Here is a 13,501-nt window from a genome sequence, read left to right as displayed (position 1 = left end):
CGTCATAAAGGAGTTGCACATAGAGAGATTAGTTTGTTTAATGTAGGTACAAGGTATAAAACTTCCTGAAATGCTTTTTCAGGAGGTGGCTGTTCAGCCAGGTATGGTATGCACCATAGCTGTGATGCCCTGGAATCACTGGCATTGATGAGAATGCAATAATTAAACTATTTTGTCTATTGTCTTTGCTAAGACCATGAAAGGATGTAAAACTTAAAGCTGATGATAAACAATGAGCTTCACTGGGACATTGTAATTTTATAGGCAGCTTGGTTAGAAATATATATAGAGGGTGAATTAAAATGTGAACTATAACCTGCAGGCCACTATTTTAATTGAATGTTTCAGATAGCCTCAAAGTTAGCTCTTGCATGACTTGTGTCCAGGAATCCTAAAGGAATGGATGGCCTTTGATTGAAATAGAGGTTGGAAAAAAGAGAAATCTTAATATTTGTTTTAGCACAGCTGTTAAATTTTTGAAAGGAGGATTGAGCTATGCAGGGTTTTTTTATTGCATTGCTAGCATGAAGGACCACAGGAAGTGCTTTAGTCCCTCATGGGACTCCTGCTCATAGACATGAATGTATTCCAACCACACTGCACACACTGCTGCCTCCAAAGGACGCTGGGAGTGGCTGTGGGTTATGAAGTGATGATCCTGTATGAACTCATCCTGCTGGTACCGACTGCCTGAAGACAGTCGACTTGGTGGACTCTGTATTGTCAGGCCTTGGGCCAGATCAGGTATCATCCCTCATTGCAGAGCTGTCACAAAAGCAACACAAAAGCTGCATCATCTGCTGAAGCTAATTGGACAGAAAGGCAGTAATCTGCCCACATCTGATCCACATTTATTTTGTACAGCTCTGGCTTCCAGAGCAATATATATGTAAGACAGCCCTCACCATGGCCAGTCCTGTACTGTACAGACACTCTGGCCAGTCATGCCGTGAGGATGCAGCAGCTCAGTTTACAGCAATTCATCGGCTGTTAATCCAATCAGTCTGTTCTGCTAATCAAATCAGTCAGCTCCACAGCATGTGGTGGCAGGCTTCTGTGTGCTCTCCCAGGCTCGCATCCATGGGGCAGCATGGAGCTGCAGTGAAGGTGAACTCTTGGATTTATATGATATTCTAGTGTAATTTCTTAATGATGCTATTTGAACTTAAGCCATACAATATTGGTTTTTTACATTCTTTTTGATACAGATTTTGATATCCTATGTGTCTATGTTAAAGCTGTTTTTCAAATTTCCCTGCTGGTGCTAATTGCAGTGAGCAATACTCTGAGTCGGCCTTAAGTCATCCTATGGGAAATAATGTATTTTCTAATAAAATATGTACATACAGGATTTTAGTTCACATTTCACCAACCTTCAGGTGTGTTTTGACATCCTCATCAAAAATATTTTTGAATAACTGTTTTCCCAAAACTACTTTAAGCAAAACATGGCACTTAATGGTTTTTGTGTGGTATGCTGCTATTTATTAGTTGATTTTTTAATGTAGAATACATTTATTTTATTTGCAATAAGAAGTATTTGAATACTGTTTATCGTCGACTTCTGCAAGATTTTAATAAATGATACAACCACTTGTAAGGTACAACCAATTGCTGATTGCTTATGGGGGATAATTTATGTCCCATTTGTATATGAATTAGTTTCCAATTTAAGAAAGGGTGACTGTTCACTTGTAGTGCATACATATGTCATGTAAGACTTGCATTTATTCCAGCTTTCTGTCTCTGACTTGGGGAATATCTCCAGTAGTAATTTGGCTCAAGTGGAGAAAATCAGTAGAGTGAAGCAGTAAGTGCTGTGGCCCCCACCTCTACATATTCTACTGTGCAGCACTTTTATTTTGGACTAGATTTAGTGGTGCCTCTCAGGATCAAATATCCATGCCACTACATGTATTGAAAGTGTTCAGAGGTGTTATTTGCTTGGATCTTTGTGCCCCCTTAGGGGTTGAAGCGTGACAGATGCATTGGTACATTTCCATTTCAAGTTTATATTTCTCCATAAAGAATCCACATCCTGTATACCAAAACTGGTCTATGAATAAAGCCATTCCATAGTAAGCAGAATTAGTGCAGAGGAGAGAAGGATTTGCTTCCAAATTGCACTACTGCTCTGAACAAAAACAGTAATGTAAACATGGCCTTCAGCTGACAGAACAAGGCCTTCTCCTATATTTTACAGACAACGGGTAGAGTATGAAGTCCTATAGATTCTATTCTGTAAACTTTAAACTAACTTAGCCTGATATGAGTGTGAGGACAGAAAGGAACATGATGGGAATGTACAATGGATTTATTATAAACAAGGCAATACTCATTGAATATTTACCTGCCCACATGTGTTTATTTTGGTCTTTCTGGTTTTTGTTGCCTTCCGACCCCACAACAGATGTACCTTTAGTTTAATTTCTTCAAATGTTCAAAGTGTGATCTTTTTTATTTATATTATATATATATATATATATATATATACACACATACATGTACAATGACTGAGAGCATGCTTTATATCGAGTTTACAAATGTGCCCAAATTATAATGCTTTAGATTGAGAATATTCTTTTGAATTTCATGCTTACTTTTATTGACCTGAACTGAGGAGCTTTCTCCAAGGATTAAGAATGTGTGTCCTTTTCCTGACAATGAGGTTACTGGACCAGTCCAGCCTATAGGTATTGGTTGTCCTCTGCTGAAAGTTGCGGTCCTCTTAGATGTGTCAGAAAATAACGCATGTGTGGCTGCTCTCCAAACCAGTTATTTCAGGATGCCTACATTAACTCAGGTATTCTTAATATCTAAACCAGGTCACTTTGACAGAACTACATTAGGGAATAATTACTGAAGTTGTGCTGACAGATGGGGAGGAGCTGTTGTCTTTGAGCACAGGACAGGGAGGAGTTGCAGTGTTGTCATTTTCACCTGGCAACTATAGCTAGACAGCACTTCAGCCTGCAACCATGTATTACTTTTTTTGTTTGTTTGTTTGTTTGTTTGTTTTTGGGAATTTTTTTGAGTGTAAATTCTGTATAATTTGCTAATAAAATGAATTAAAATCATCAGGGAGTGAGATCAAGCATGAACCAATTTTACCACATTTATGGAAGGAAGGGAAATTTACCATTTTACAGATGAAAAATCTCATGTATAGTTTGGTGGGTGGGATTATAATTTGTGCATTTCAGTGTTGGATTATATCTCTGAGCAGCTCATTGTTTTCCTCTCAGTTCTTCTGCTGCCTGAGTTTTTGAGTGTCATTGATCAGTACCCCCCCAGGGGGGAAAGTGATAACTTAGCATGATAAAATAAACTAGGAGATGTTTATTTTTTGCCACCCAGGTAGTTTGCCTGATAACTTTCCCTTCTGTTTTATCTTTTTTATGTTATTTTGTGTTTTGTTGTGATTCTTCTACAATATTTAAAAACTAACCATTAATGGCAAATCCTGCTGTACAGAACCTTTTAATCTCTTAAAAATAAGTACTACCCCATGGTATGGGACACTGTAAAAATAGTAGTTGTCACAAAGTACTAGTCAGCATTTCTAGTGTGATTATGGCAAAGGATACTCCCAGCTCTGAGTGTGAAACACTTATGTAGCTGTTATCATCAGCAAAAGTATTGAGGCAGAATATTCCTGAGCAGTTTTTCAAGTGCTTCTAGGGGAGTCAGACTAACCAAACTGAGTCAATGCAAAAAAGGAAGATGTCCCTCACTAAAACCCTGAAGCTGCATGATAAATTGTGTATCACAGGTTAATTGTTGTAATTTTTGTGCTATAAATAAAATAAAAGATGTATTCAAGAAAAAAATGAAGGGTTACGAAAAAAATTCTTTTAATCAAAAAAGAGCAATGAAAAAGGTTTTGTTGCAGGCTTGAACAATACAGCTAAATATAACTGTTTTCTTTATGCATTTCTGCTTGCTCCATAAATCATCAGGTTAAGAATGGATTTTTGTGTCTCCTGTTTTATCTATTATCTCTGCAAGGTATCTGGTTTTTTGGATGACAGGGATGGCTTCCTACTTGAAAAGGGCATGTCCTTAATGGGTGGCCTTTCAGTACGGAAAGACAGTGGTAGAACTTTGTGCTCAGTAATTGATGCAGTTCATTAGAAAGATTTTGTACTAGAGAATAAAAATACCTTGGTAGTAGTAGAGATCTTCCTCTGAGAATCGTGCTCTTAAAGTCTATTTTAGAAGGTCAAGATAGGCAGAGAAGAATAAGCAAGACTAGCAGTAACTGCTTTTTTGACAAGATAGGAAATTTGATTCATGATTTTGTTCCTAGTTTTTAATTTAACATTTCTGACTTAATATTTGAAGGTCTTTTTACTCAGTCTCCACCATTACTTTCTTCAACTCTTGGAGTTGCATTTTCTTTTAAGATGTCTTTAAATAGTTTTGTGGAAAAACAAGTTTCATTTTTCTAGGTGCATGGTTTTTTAATCCCAGTAACTACTAGAAAGTTAAATAATCAGAGTAAAAATAGTTGTAATGCATTTTAAAATTTTAAATAAAATTTGGACAATTTATATTGCATGTCTCTCTATAGAGTGCACTGAACTGATTAACAAGGCAAAGGTGGAGCTTGTTTTTATTTGATTCTTACTTTTGTGGTGTTGATTTGGTTGAGTTTTTTTAAGACCTATGCAGACAGAGCTGAGCAACATCCTGATGACACAGTACAACACCTGCAGGGTATCACATGCAGTTGTAGGGTATGTCCTTATAGTGCTGCTGAGATTATAATAATAATAATAATTTAACCTTACTGTTGAAAAACAGGGAGTACATTATGATAGCATACCACGTGTAAAATTGAGATGCACTCTTAAGAAAATCTGTTGTCAGCAGTCATGTGATTTGGTAAGGAATCATATACCATATATGTACATTGTTTATATGTGCATCACACATCCTTGTATTTTCCTCCCATCCTTCTAAACTGTTCTGTAGACATTCCATTGGGTTAATGCCACTCCCATAAATGTCACTCTTTCTTCAGAGGTTCTTCTAGGTAGGTGTGATCTTGGCTTCTGTGCATGTTTTTTTTTCATGAAGGGCTGGGAGTTAAATTAATAAATAGCAGTCCCAAACACCTGCCTTTTTTCTTTTTTTTTAATTACTAAAAAGAAGAGAGAGCTGAGTAAGAAAGCTGTATCAGTCCCATAACTGAAATGAAGTAGGATGGAGGATTTACCAGAATAATCATGCTGGGTAGAAAAAATGTAATAAAAAGGGGAAACCCTAAGACTAGCTTTGCACTTATATATTTTTCAGTAAAAGAATTCCCTTTCCACAGGATTAGCATGATTGGCATAAGTTTTAGTCTGAGGCATGAGCCTCTGTCCCTGCAGCTGCTGCTGTCTTCTGTCTGCCCTGCCTGCTTTACCCCAGTGCCTGAATTCCTCCAACCCATGGGTTCCACATGCAGTTGAAGAATGTGCATGCTTAGTACTTGTGACATAAATGTCATCTCTGTTTGCAGATAAGTGCGGCATGGTAATTTTTTCAAGTATGTGTATCAAAGGCTCTGGCAAAAACAAATTCTCTGTTTCCACAAGAAGTCTCTAAAAAAATTGTCCAAATTTGCCTCAGTTCCTAAACTGTTCCATATTGTCACTGGTAGCTAAAGGTTAGCTCACTCTAAGTAAGAGATTCTCACATATGCCTTATGCTAAACAAGCAAATTATTCAAACAATATCAAATTGATAAGTTTGGTAAAGTAAACACCCTGTATTTATACAGCATATTTAAACATGACTTTTATATTGAGAGAGGGAAATCATGTCCACATTGAAGTTGGTGCAAGAGCTTCTCTGAGGCCAGTACTGTCAGTTTTAATATGTCATATTCAGATTCTCATGCATGCAAAATACTTAGTGAAGAACAATTTTGGCATTCTAGAACATGTTTTTGAGATAAAAGTAATAATCTAAACTTTAAAGCAGTGAAAGACTCTAGTACTATAGAGCTACAGTACAGATTACAAAACTACAAGACTATTTTATAATCTGTCTACTCTTAACAAATTATTTACATGCAGATCACTCTCTTGAGTTGTATATCTCCCCATAAATAATGCTTATTTTTGCTTTTCAACAGGTAGAGAGAATTGTTGACAAGAGGAAAAACAAGAAAGGAAAAACAGAGTATTTGGTGAGATGGAAAGGATACGACAGCGAAGATGATACTTGGGAGCCAGAACAGCACCTTGTCAATTGTGAGGAATATATACATGAATTTAACAGACGCCACAATGAAAAGCAGAAAGAAAGCACATTAACCAGGACAAACAGGACCTCTCCAAATAATGCCAGAAAACAAATTTCTCGGTCTACCAATAGTTCTTTTTCAAAGACATCTTCTAAATCTTTAGTTATGACTAAAGAGCATGAGTCAAAAAATAGTCAACTTTTTTCTGCCACACAGAAGTTCCGGAAAAACAATTCACCATCGCTTTCTGGACGTAAAAATATGGACCTTGCAAAATCAGGTATTAAAATCCTCGTGCCCAAAAGTCCAATTAAGAGCCGGACAACAGTTGATGGCTTCCAGAATGAAAGCCCAGATAAAATGGACCATATAGAGCAAGATCAAGATGACTCTGTAGCACCAGAAGTAGCAGCAGAAAAACCTGTGGGAGCTTTGTTAGGACCTGGTGCAGAGCGTGCTAGGATGGGGAGCCGACCAAGGATACATCCATTAGTGCCACAATTGCCAGTGCCAGTAACAGCCACAATTCCATCAGCATTAACAATAAATGGAAAAGGTAGGTGTACAAGTCATCATTTCGGTGGTGATTTTTCATTTGACTGGGGTTTTTTGCAGTTGAGATGCAGACAAATTACCCACTCTGTTTCAGCCATGCTAAATCAAGTCTGGAGAACTTCACTTTATTTTACATAACTACTTAACTACAAAGCCATTTCGAATTTTACCAGTTTTTGGTTTCCTTACAGAAATTTATTGGTATTTGTGTTTTCAAAATCATCATAAGATACACCTGTGTTTGCCTTGACATTGTGTGGTACACATATTTAGTGTACCATTTCCAGATATTATGTCATTGCTTTAAGTTTATTTAAATAGGTCAAATTTGGTATGAATATTAGAAACATTAATTATGGGAAAAGATGAATGGTGTGAGCAAGGATTCTTCAGAACATTATCTATTTTGTTATAAACACTGCCTGGAGAAAAAACCTGTGAGAGTGATGTTGCTTAAAAAACAAAGTTAATAAGCTTTGTTTCTGTGAAAATTTGATCCAGTTGTGGAAATACATATGCCTTCTGCCTGGATTGAAATTTGTTTTCATTATATTTTATCAATATTTTGTTGTTTGTACCTCATTTGCTATTGAGTACTTATTTAAGAGTGATGTCTGGCTTGCTAATATCTCAGTAGGTCACAGTTAATTCAATTTGTACTGTAAAATTTGTGACACCAAAGTAACCCAAACTGCTCTTCTAGGAGGGAGCTGTTTGTTCCACATCCAGCTGAGACCCTTGTTTAAGATTTCTTGGTCCTTACTGTTGTGCTTCAAACCTTTGTTCTTCCCTGACAGACTCGGCTGTGTGGTCACAAGTGCTCTCATAAGCACGCTTTTGAGGCTAAATTTCCAAGTCTAAATTTTCAAGTAAAGACTGAGCCCTCAAATAAAATGCAGCAGGTCAAATGTGCAGGTGTGCTATTGATGACGGCTTGCTGGAAAAATTGTCTGGAATTTTTCAAGGACTGGACCTGCCAAAAAACACACTTAGAGACACTATATAGGGAAAAAACGTGCTAAAGACTTTGGGAGAGTTTGTGTTGGGTACCCCACTGTTGCTTGCATTGAGATTTTCCAAAAGAACAGCTGCAGCCAGAGAGGTTGAGAAGCGATGGACAAGGGAGGAGTGTGTGCCTGGAGCTGCTGTGTCAGGTCATGGACCAACCCATTTTGCTGCAGATGAACTAGGTAACCATGGCAATGTACACACAGATGCCAGGAATATCTCTTGTTTTGCATGGGCTAAAGAAGGAATGCAAATCTCAGAGGATGTAAACAAAACTGAAGGGGGAGATGCAAGAGATGCCAGGATGAGAGTTCTCTGAGCAGGTGAGGTAGAGGAGTGTGTTTTCACATGGGATGGTTTTATGATAGTTAATAGGCGTTTTGGAGTATGGCGGGGTTCCTAGTGAAGTGATTGATAAGTTCTGCCTTTGGCGTCCTGGTTTTTTGCCTCATGGCATCCAGGAAAAATACCTGGGGTACCTTTTTGGGTAGATCAGATTAAATCATGCCCACCAACCTCTTACTTTGGTAATAGTGGTATGGCAAGAGCCCAGTTACAGGGCATCAGATGGAAGCAGAAAGGCCTGCAGAAGAAAGGGAGTGACACAGAAGGTGTTAGGTGAGATACATTCCTATTTCACAGCTGTGTAAAAATTTCCTCAACTGCCACGACTTCCTTCAACTCTTCCAGGCATTTGTCTGGGCAGCTAACAAGGAAAGCTGTTGATGGGCTCTAGGGATGATGACAATACAAGAGTTTTCTCACACTTACATGTTCACGAGATCCTAAAGGTATAGATCAAAAAAGAAGAGCCAAGGAGATAGTCACAATACGTGGTTGATGAAACACACACAATATGTTCCACCTTCTGTCTGCTGCTGGAGGCATATCAGTGCATTAAATGAGGCTTTCCCTGTCTGCCCTGGTACACCACTGCCAATCCCCAAGCTGAGCGGTGCATATCTGCTGGGAAATGGATGCTAAATATCCATATTTATTGGGGTTTTATTTTGTTCACCTGCAACAATTTTGGGGGTAACCTTCCAATCATGCAGTATTTCTGTGATTATAAAACTCGGAAAAAAAAAGTTGCAAAAGAAAAATACTTTGCACTTATTTCTGACATCAGTCTCTCTTCCTAACTTTTCAGGATTTCTTTGATGTATCTTCCTCATGGAAGCCCAGGCTCCAACTCAGCCATTATGTGTGGCCTGAGTGGATTTATTTAGGGAGAAGCAAAGAGAGACAGCCTTGTCTTCTAGAGTTCTCCTGGCCTTGGAGCTTCCTGAGCTGACACATTTGCTGTCTTTTCACTCCTCGAAGATGCATTCTTCTCCTTGCTGGTTTTATTTTTAACTTCACACTGCAACTCATTAAAAGTGTAGTAAATAGGTGCTTCCCTCCTCTGCATGGGGCTGCTGCAGTTCAGGATCCTGTTTTGCTCCTTACTCAGGACATTCCTTCAGTCTTAAATGGACACCTCATCACATTTTCAGCACAACCTCGGGAATCATATATCAGGAGGGGTATTCATTGCACAGAAATGCATCTTCATGTGCACTAGATCTGACATATTAATAATACAGATGATAGATCTGGCATTTGGAACACTCTTTCCAAACTTCCCACCTCCTCCGCATACACCTTCTGTTAATTTTAAGAATTCCTACTACCACTTGGAGGATGCTGTCAGGAAGACAAAAGCATGTTTTGAAAAATAACTTCTTACTTGAGCTGGTTTAGGAATTTTTTATCAGGACGTTTTTCTTGGTAAATGGAATTAGTCAAAACAGAAATTACTAGTCATAAAGCATAATTTTGAAAGATTCTAGAAAAATACAGATTACACTTCAAAAAAATTTTAGACTACTTTTAAAATTAAAACCGAATTACATTTTTTAAAAGTAATACTGGAAAAATAATTCAAATTTTAATATGAAAACAGTGTTCCTGATTTTGAGTATGCTGCTATGACTGTTCAGTAGAGTGACTCAGGTTGATCTCTAAGTCCTCACTCAGGATGGTGAAACTCCTCACTGTTTAGTCTGTTGTTTTCCCCAGCCTTGTTTTTCCCTATTTCTTTTGTTTGATTTATAAGAGAAGTGCAAACCAAAAATCCCAGAAATGTGTATGCATATGAAAATGCCATGACAGTAATTCTAGGAAATATTAGTGTTATTGTAGCACCTAATCCTGCTTTTCCTGAGACAAACTTCAGTGGTGCAGCTCGTGTTCCAAAATCTTACCATCTCAGAAAAGGCAATCAGCAAATATATGTTTAAATATAGAGGGGTTCTGGGGAATAAAATAACAGTAGTGTTTACTCTGGGAGCTGGTGGTCTCAGCACACTGAAATCAAGCTGCTATCAAGAAGAATAGCATTGTGTTGAATGTTCATATTTTAAAGGCTTGGCCTTGAAAACTGAGTCAATGGAGTAATATATATACAAGGCTAAGAATTAGGGTGATGTATGGAAGAAGTGAGGACAGATCACTTAATTGAACCTTGCTCTGGTTCTGGTATTTTGAAATATGTGGTGATCATCAGCGGTTACTAAAAGTTAATAAAAGCAATCCTGAAATGGTGGAACAAAATAGAAAGACAACAGCAAAGAAATGAAATGTTGTGGAAAAGATATTTGTGGCACCTACAAGTAAGGCATATTACTCAAAACAAGGCAACAGAAAAAGTGGCTTTGTGTCTAAGAACAGGCTCTGATACCTTAAAAGTTTCTGAAAGTTTCCTTCTTCAAAGTGGCACTAAGAAGTAGCTTTGAAATCTTATTGCAAATGTTTTCCAGTGTAATATGGTCATAATAACCAGAGAAGTTCTATTTCATAGAGTACACAAGAAGAGAACCTGTAAAGGGAATCTGATCTGTCATTCATACAGGGCTAGAGAGTTGTCTTGAAATTTTAGAAAGAACTGTAAGTCAGGGTAATACCATTTCTTGGCAAATTCTAGTATTTTTTTATTCTGGGTAACCCTATAGTTGCTACAGTTTTTATTCAGCTAGCAATGTCCAACATGTGGATGTAGTTGAGAATAAATGCCACAAGAAGGGAAATTTTGGGCAGAAAGGCATGCAAAGCTCAAAGTCTAAAATAAGGAAGAAAAGCGCATCTAGCTGCATATGCTGTCAAAATTAGAATAAGGCAGGCTGGTGCCAGTGTATGGGAAGAGAAGAAATCCAAGAAATGCAGTGAATTACATCACTTGTTAGTCAGACAAGCACTACCAGTGTGCACGGTAGCATTAGCATCTCCCTCCTTGCACATCTTAGTTCAGATGAACAACTTGCAAGAGCAGCAGGCTGACAATATAAAGATGCTTGCAGTGTAGCACCCTACAAGGAACACGGGTCTCTGCTGATTTTTTAGTTGCATAATGGTGCTGTTTTTATCTCAAAACAATGGTATTGTCAGCAAAAGAAAAGCAGGCATCAGAAAAAAATAAACATGAAGAAAAGACTGAACTTAAGTTTTGTTTGTTACCTGTTCTCTCCTTTCCCCAAAGCAGCTTATGGGATTAAAACCCACAGATTTGGAAAAATAAAAATCCACTCAAACACCAAAGGAATATAATGTCTGTTTGGTTAAGTGTCTGATAGCTTTAGTCTCAAAAGGAATCAAACAAGCGTAGAAGGGATTATGGAGGCCACTGGAACTGAGGAGAAACATCTGTTCTCAATGCAGTCCAAGCCCAGCTGAAAGGTGTTCAGTCCCTCCCTGTTCATTAGGGTGAGGGAAGCTCACACACTTCCCTCCCAAATTCTCCTGGTTACTTTTTTACCTCTGCCTGACTGTGCCTGGGTGTTGGACTCTGCATGGAGCAATGGTCTGCTGTCACCAGCATAACTGGCAAAGCTCAAGAGTCCCATGGGAAGAGCACAGCAGCTGACAGAGCTGTGAACCACAGAGTTGTCCAGATGAACCACAAGCCATGCATATAAACCCTCTGGTAAAGCAGAATTAAGAGAAGGGTTGAAGAAGTTCATTGTTGTGAATTTGGAGTACAAGAGGAAAGTTGGGGATGATGTGTTACAGGGTTTTTTTAAATTTCTTTTTAGCATCCTGAAAGGACAGAAGCAGGGTTGAACCCTCCTTTTCTTAGTTGGGAGATTTTGTTGGTAAAGTAGTAAAATGTGATTTTAAAAAAAGTCCTAAGAGAAGAACTTCTTTTTTCAGTGTGTTTTGCACTTGGATGGTGGCTTGATCTCTGCTGAGTGATCTGGAAAGCAACCAAATATTTTATTAGTGCAAACAAAAGCCTATGAAACGGGTTACAGTCCTTTGCAAAGCCCTCTTAACTTGTAAAATTACTGGTTGAACATCTTTTTCAAATGCACAGGTGTGTAATTTTCTATCTTTGGTTGTGTATCTGTTTAGCAAATCACTAAAGAGTAATGCAGTTTTCATTTAATCAAGCTTAAAGACTCCTTTACATTTTTTTTTCTCCAGAAGCTGACTTTTGATTTTATTTCTTAAGAATTCACATTATTATGTCCCTTATGCACCATATTGCAACATTTTAACCTAACATCAATTTTTCCTTCTGTCTTACAAATTCATGTTCTTCAGCTCTTTTAACTAAAAATAATCTGAATTGTTGCCAATTTCTTGTTTATCTATATTTTCTGGCTTAGTATAAATGCAAAAGTTTTAAGCAATGTGGTAGAGTGCATGGTCTGTGTCATGTAGAAAATTGATCTGTTACTGTTTTTTTTGTCTTCCCTCTGCCTTTTTTTTACTGTTTTTTTGTCTTCCCTCTGCCTATTACTTCTGCAGTTTATAGTACACATTATTGTTACTTTACATGGAGCTCCAGGGTTGAGAACTTGCTGTGAAAATCTCTTATCTTTAGAACTGTATTGGTTTATGTCAACAGATTATGATAATAATAGTAATCAGGATCTAAGTGCACAGTTTGCTTTCATTATAAGACTTTATTCCTGAGAAACATGAGGCATAAGTGACTGGTTTCTTTCCTTTTCTGTCTTCTGCCATTCTTCAGTACTCAAAATGGAGATGTCTCAGTTGGATGCTACATTGGTGTAGACTTCTAATGCAACTGAGCTGGTGTAAAATGTAGTTACTTTGAAAAGAGTGATCCCTTTCCTTTCCCCAATCCCAGGTATGGGAGATATATTTATATATGTGATTAATCATACATACATGGCCTAACCAACTGCTCCTTTAAGGGCAAGCTTATTTTTATCAGCCTTCTGGAAGTGACTGCGAGGTAGAGGATGTGTCCCTTGGGAGGGAGGTGGACACATAATTTTTCCTTTCTTAATTCCATCCCTGAAAAACCATTAAAGGAAACTCTGAATTGAACTACAGAATTTTTTTTTGTTTGTTTTTTTTTTTTTTTTTTTTAAGAAAAGGGTAAGAAATTTCCCAATAAATTCTCAGTTTGGACATAAAAACCTCAGCCTAAGTTGCTAGAAAAACTCCTGTGTTGTTCTCACTGGAATTTGGATTACAGCTGTAGCCCCCTGGTAAACATAAAGCTCATAGGTATGCAGTTCCTCTGATGTTACATCAGTTTACATGAGCTGAGGATCTGGAGTCTCCATCTCTCTTGACTGACTGCTCAGGTGGGGTCAGTAATGATCTGCCATTACATTCTCCTACAGCATATGTGCCAACGTGAGACAAAAGTAAATTCTGAGGACGGGTTTGTCACACCTATTGTGC

General features: G+C 37.8%; 1 protein-coding gene across 1 annotated transcript in view; it reads left to right on the top strand.

Moving 5' to 3' along the window:
* CDYL (chromodomain Y like) overlaps positions 1-13,501 on the top strand; it is a 105,001-nt gene that overhangs the window by 40,069 nt on the left and 51,431 nt on the right. The window contains exon 2 of the mRNA XM_053943230.1: positions 6,128-6,794. Within this exon, the coding sequence (XP_053799205.1) occupies positions 6,128-6,794 (667 nt within the window). The remainder of the gene's footprint in view (positions 1-6,127; positions 6,795-13,501) is intronic.

Source organism: Vidua chalybeata, chromosome 1, assembly GCF_026979565.1.
Source record: "Vidua chalybeata isolate OUT-0048 chromosome 1, bVidCha1 merged haplotype, whole genome shotgun sequence".
In the NCBI taxonomy this organism is placed as follows: Eukaryota; Metazoa; Chordata; class Aves; order Passeriformes; family Viduidae; genus Vidua; species Vidua chalybeata.
The sequence above is the reverse complement of the archived record's forward strand: the minus strand, read 5'-3'. Positions and strand labels throughout refer to the sequence as shown.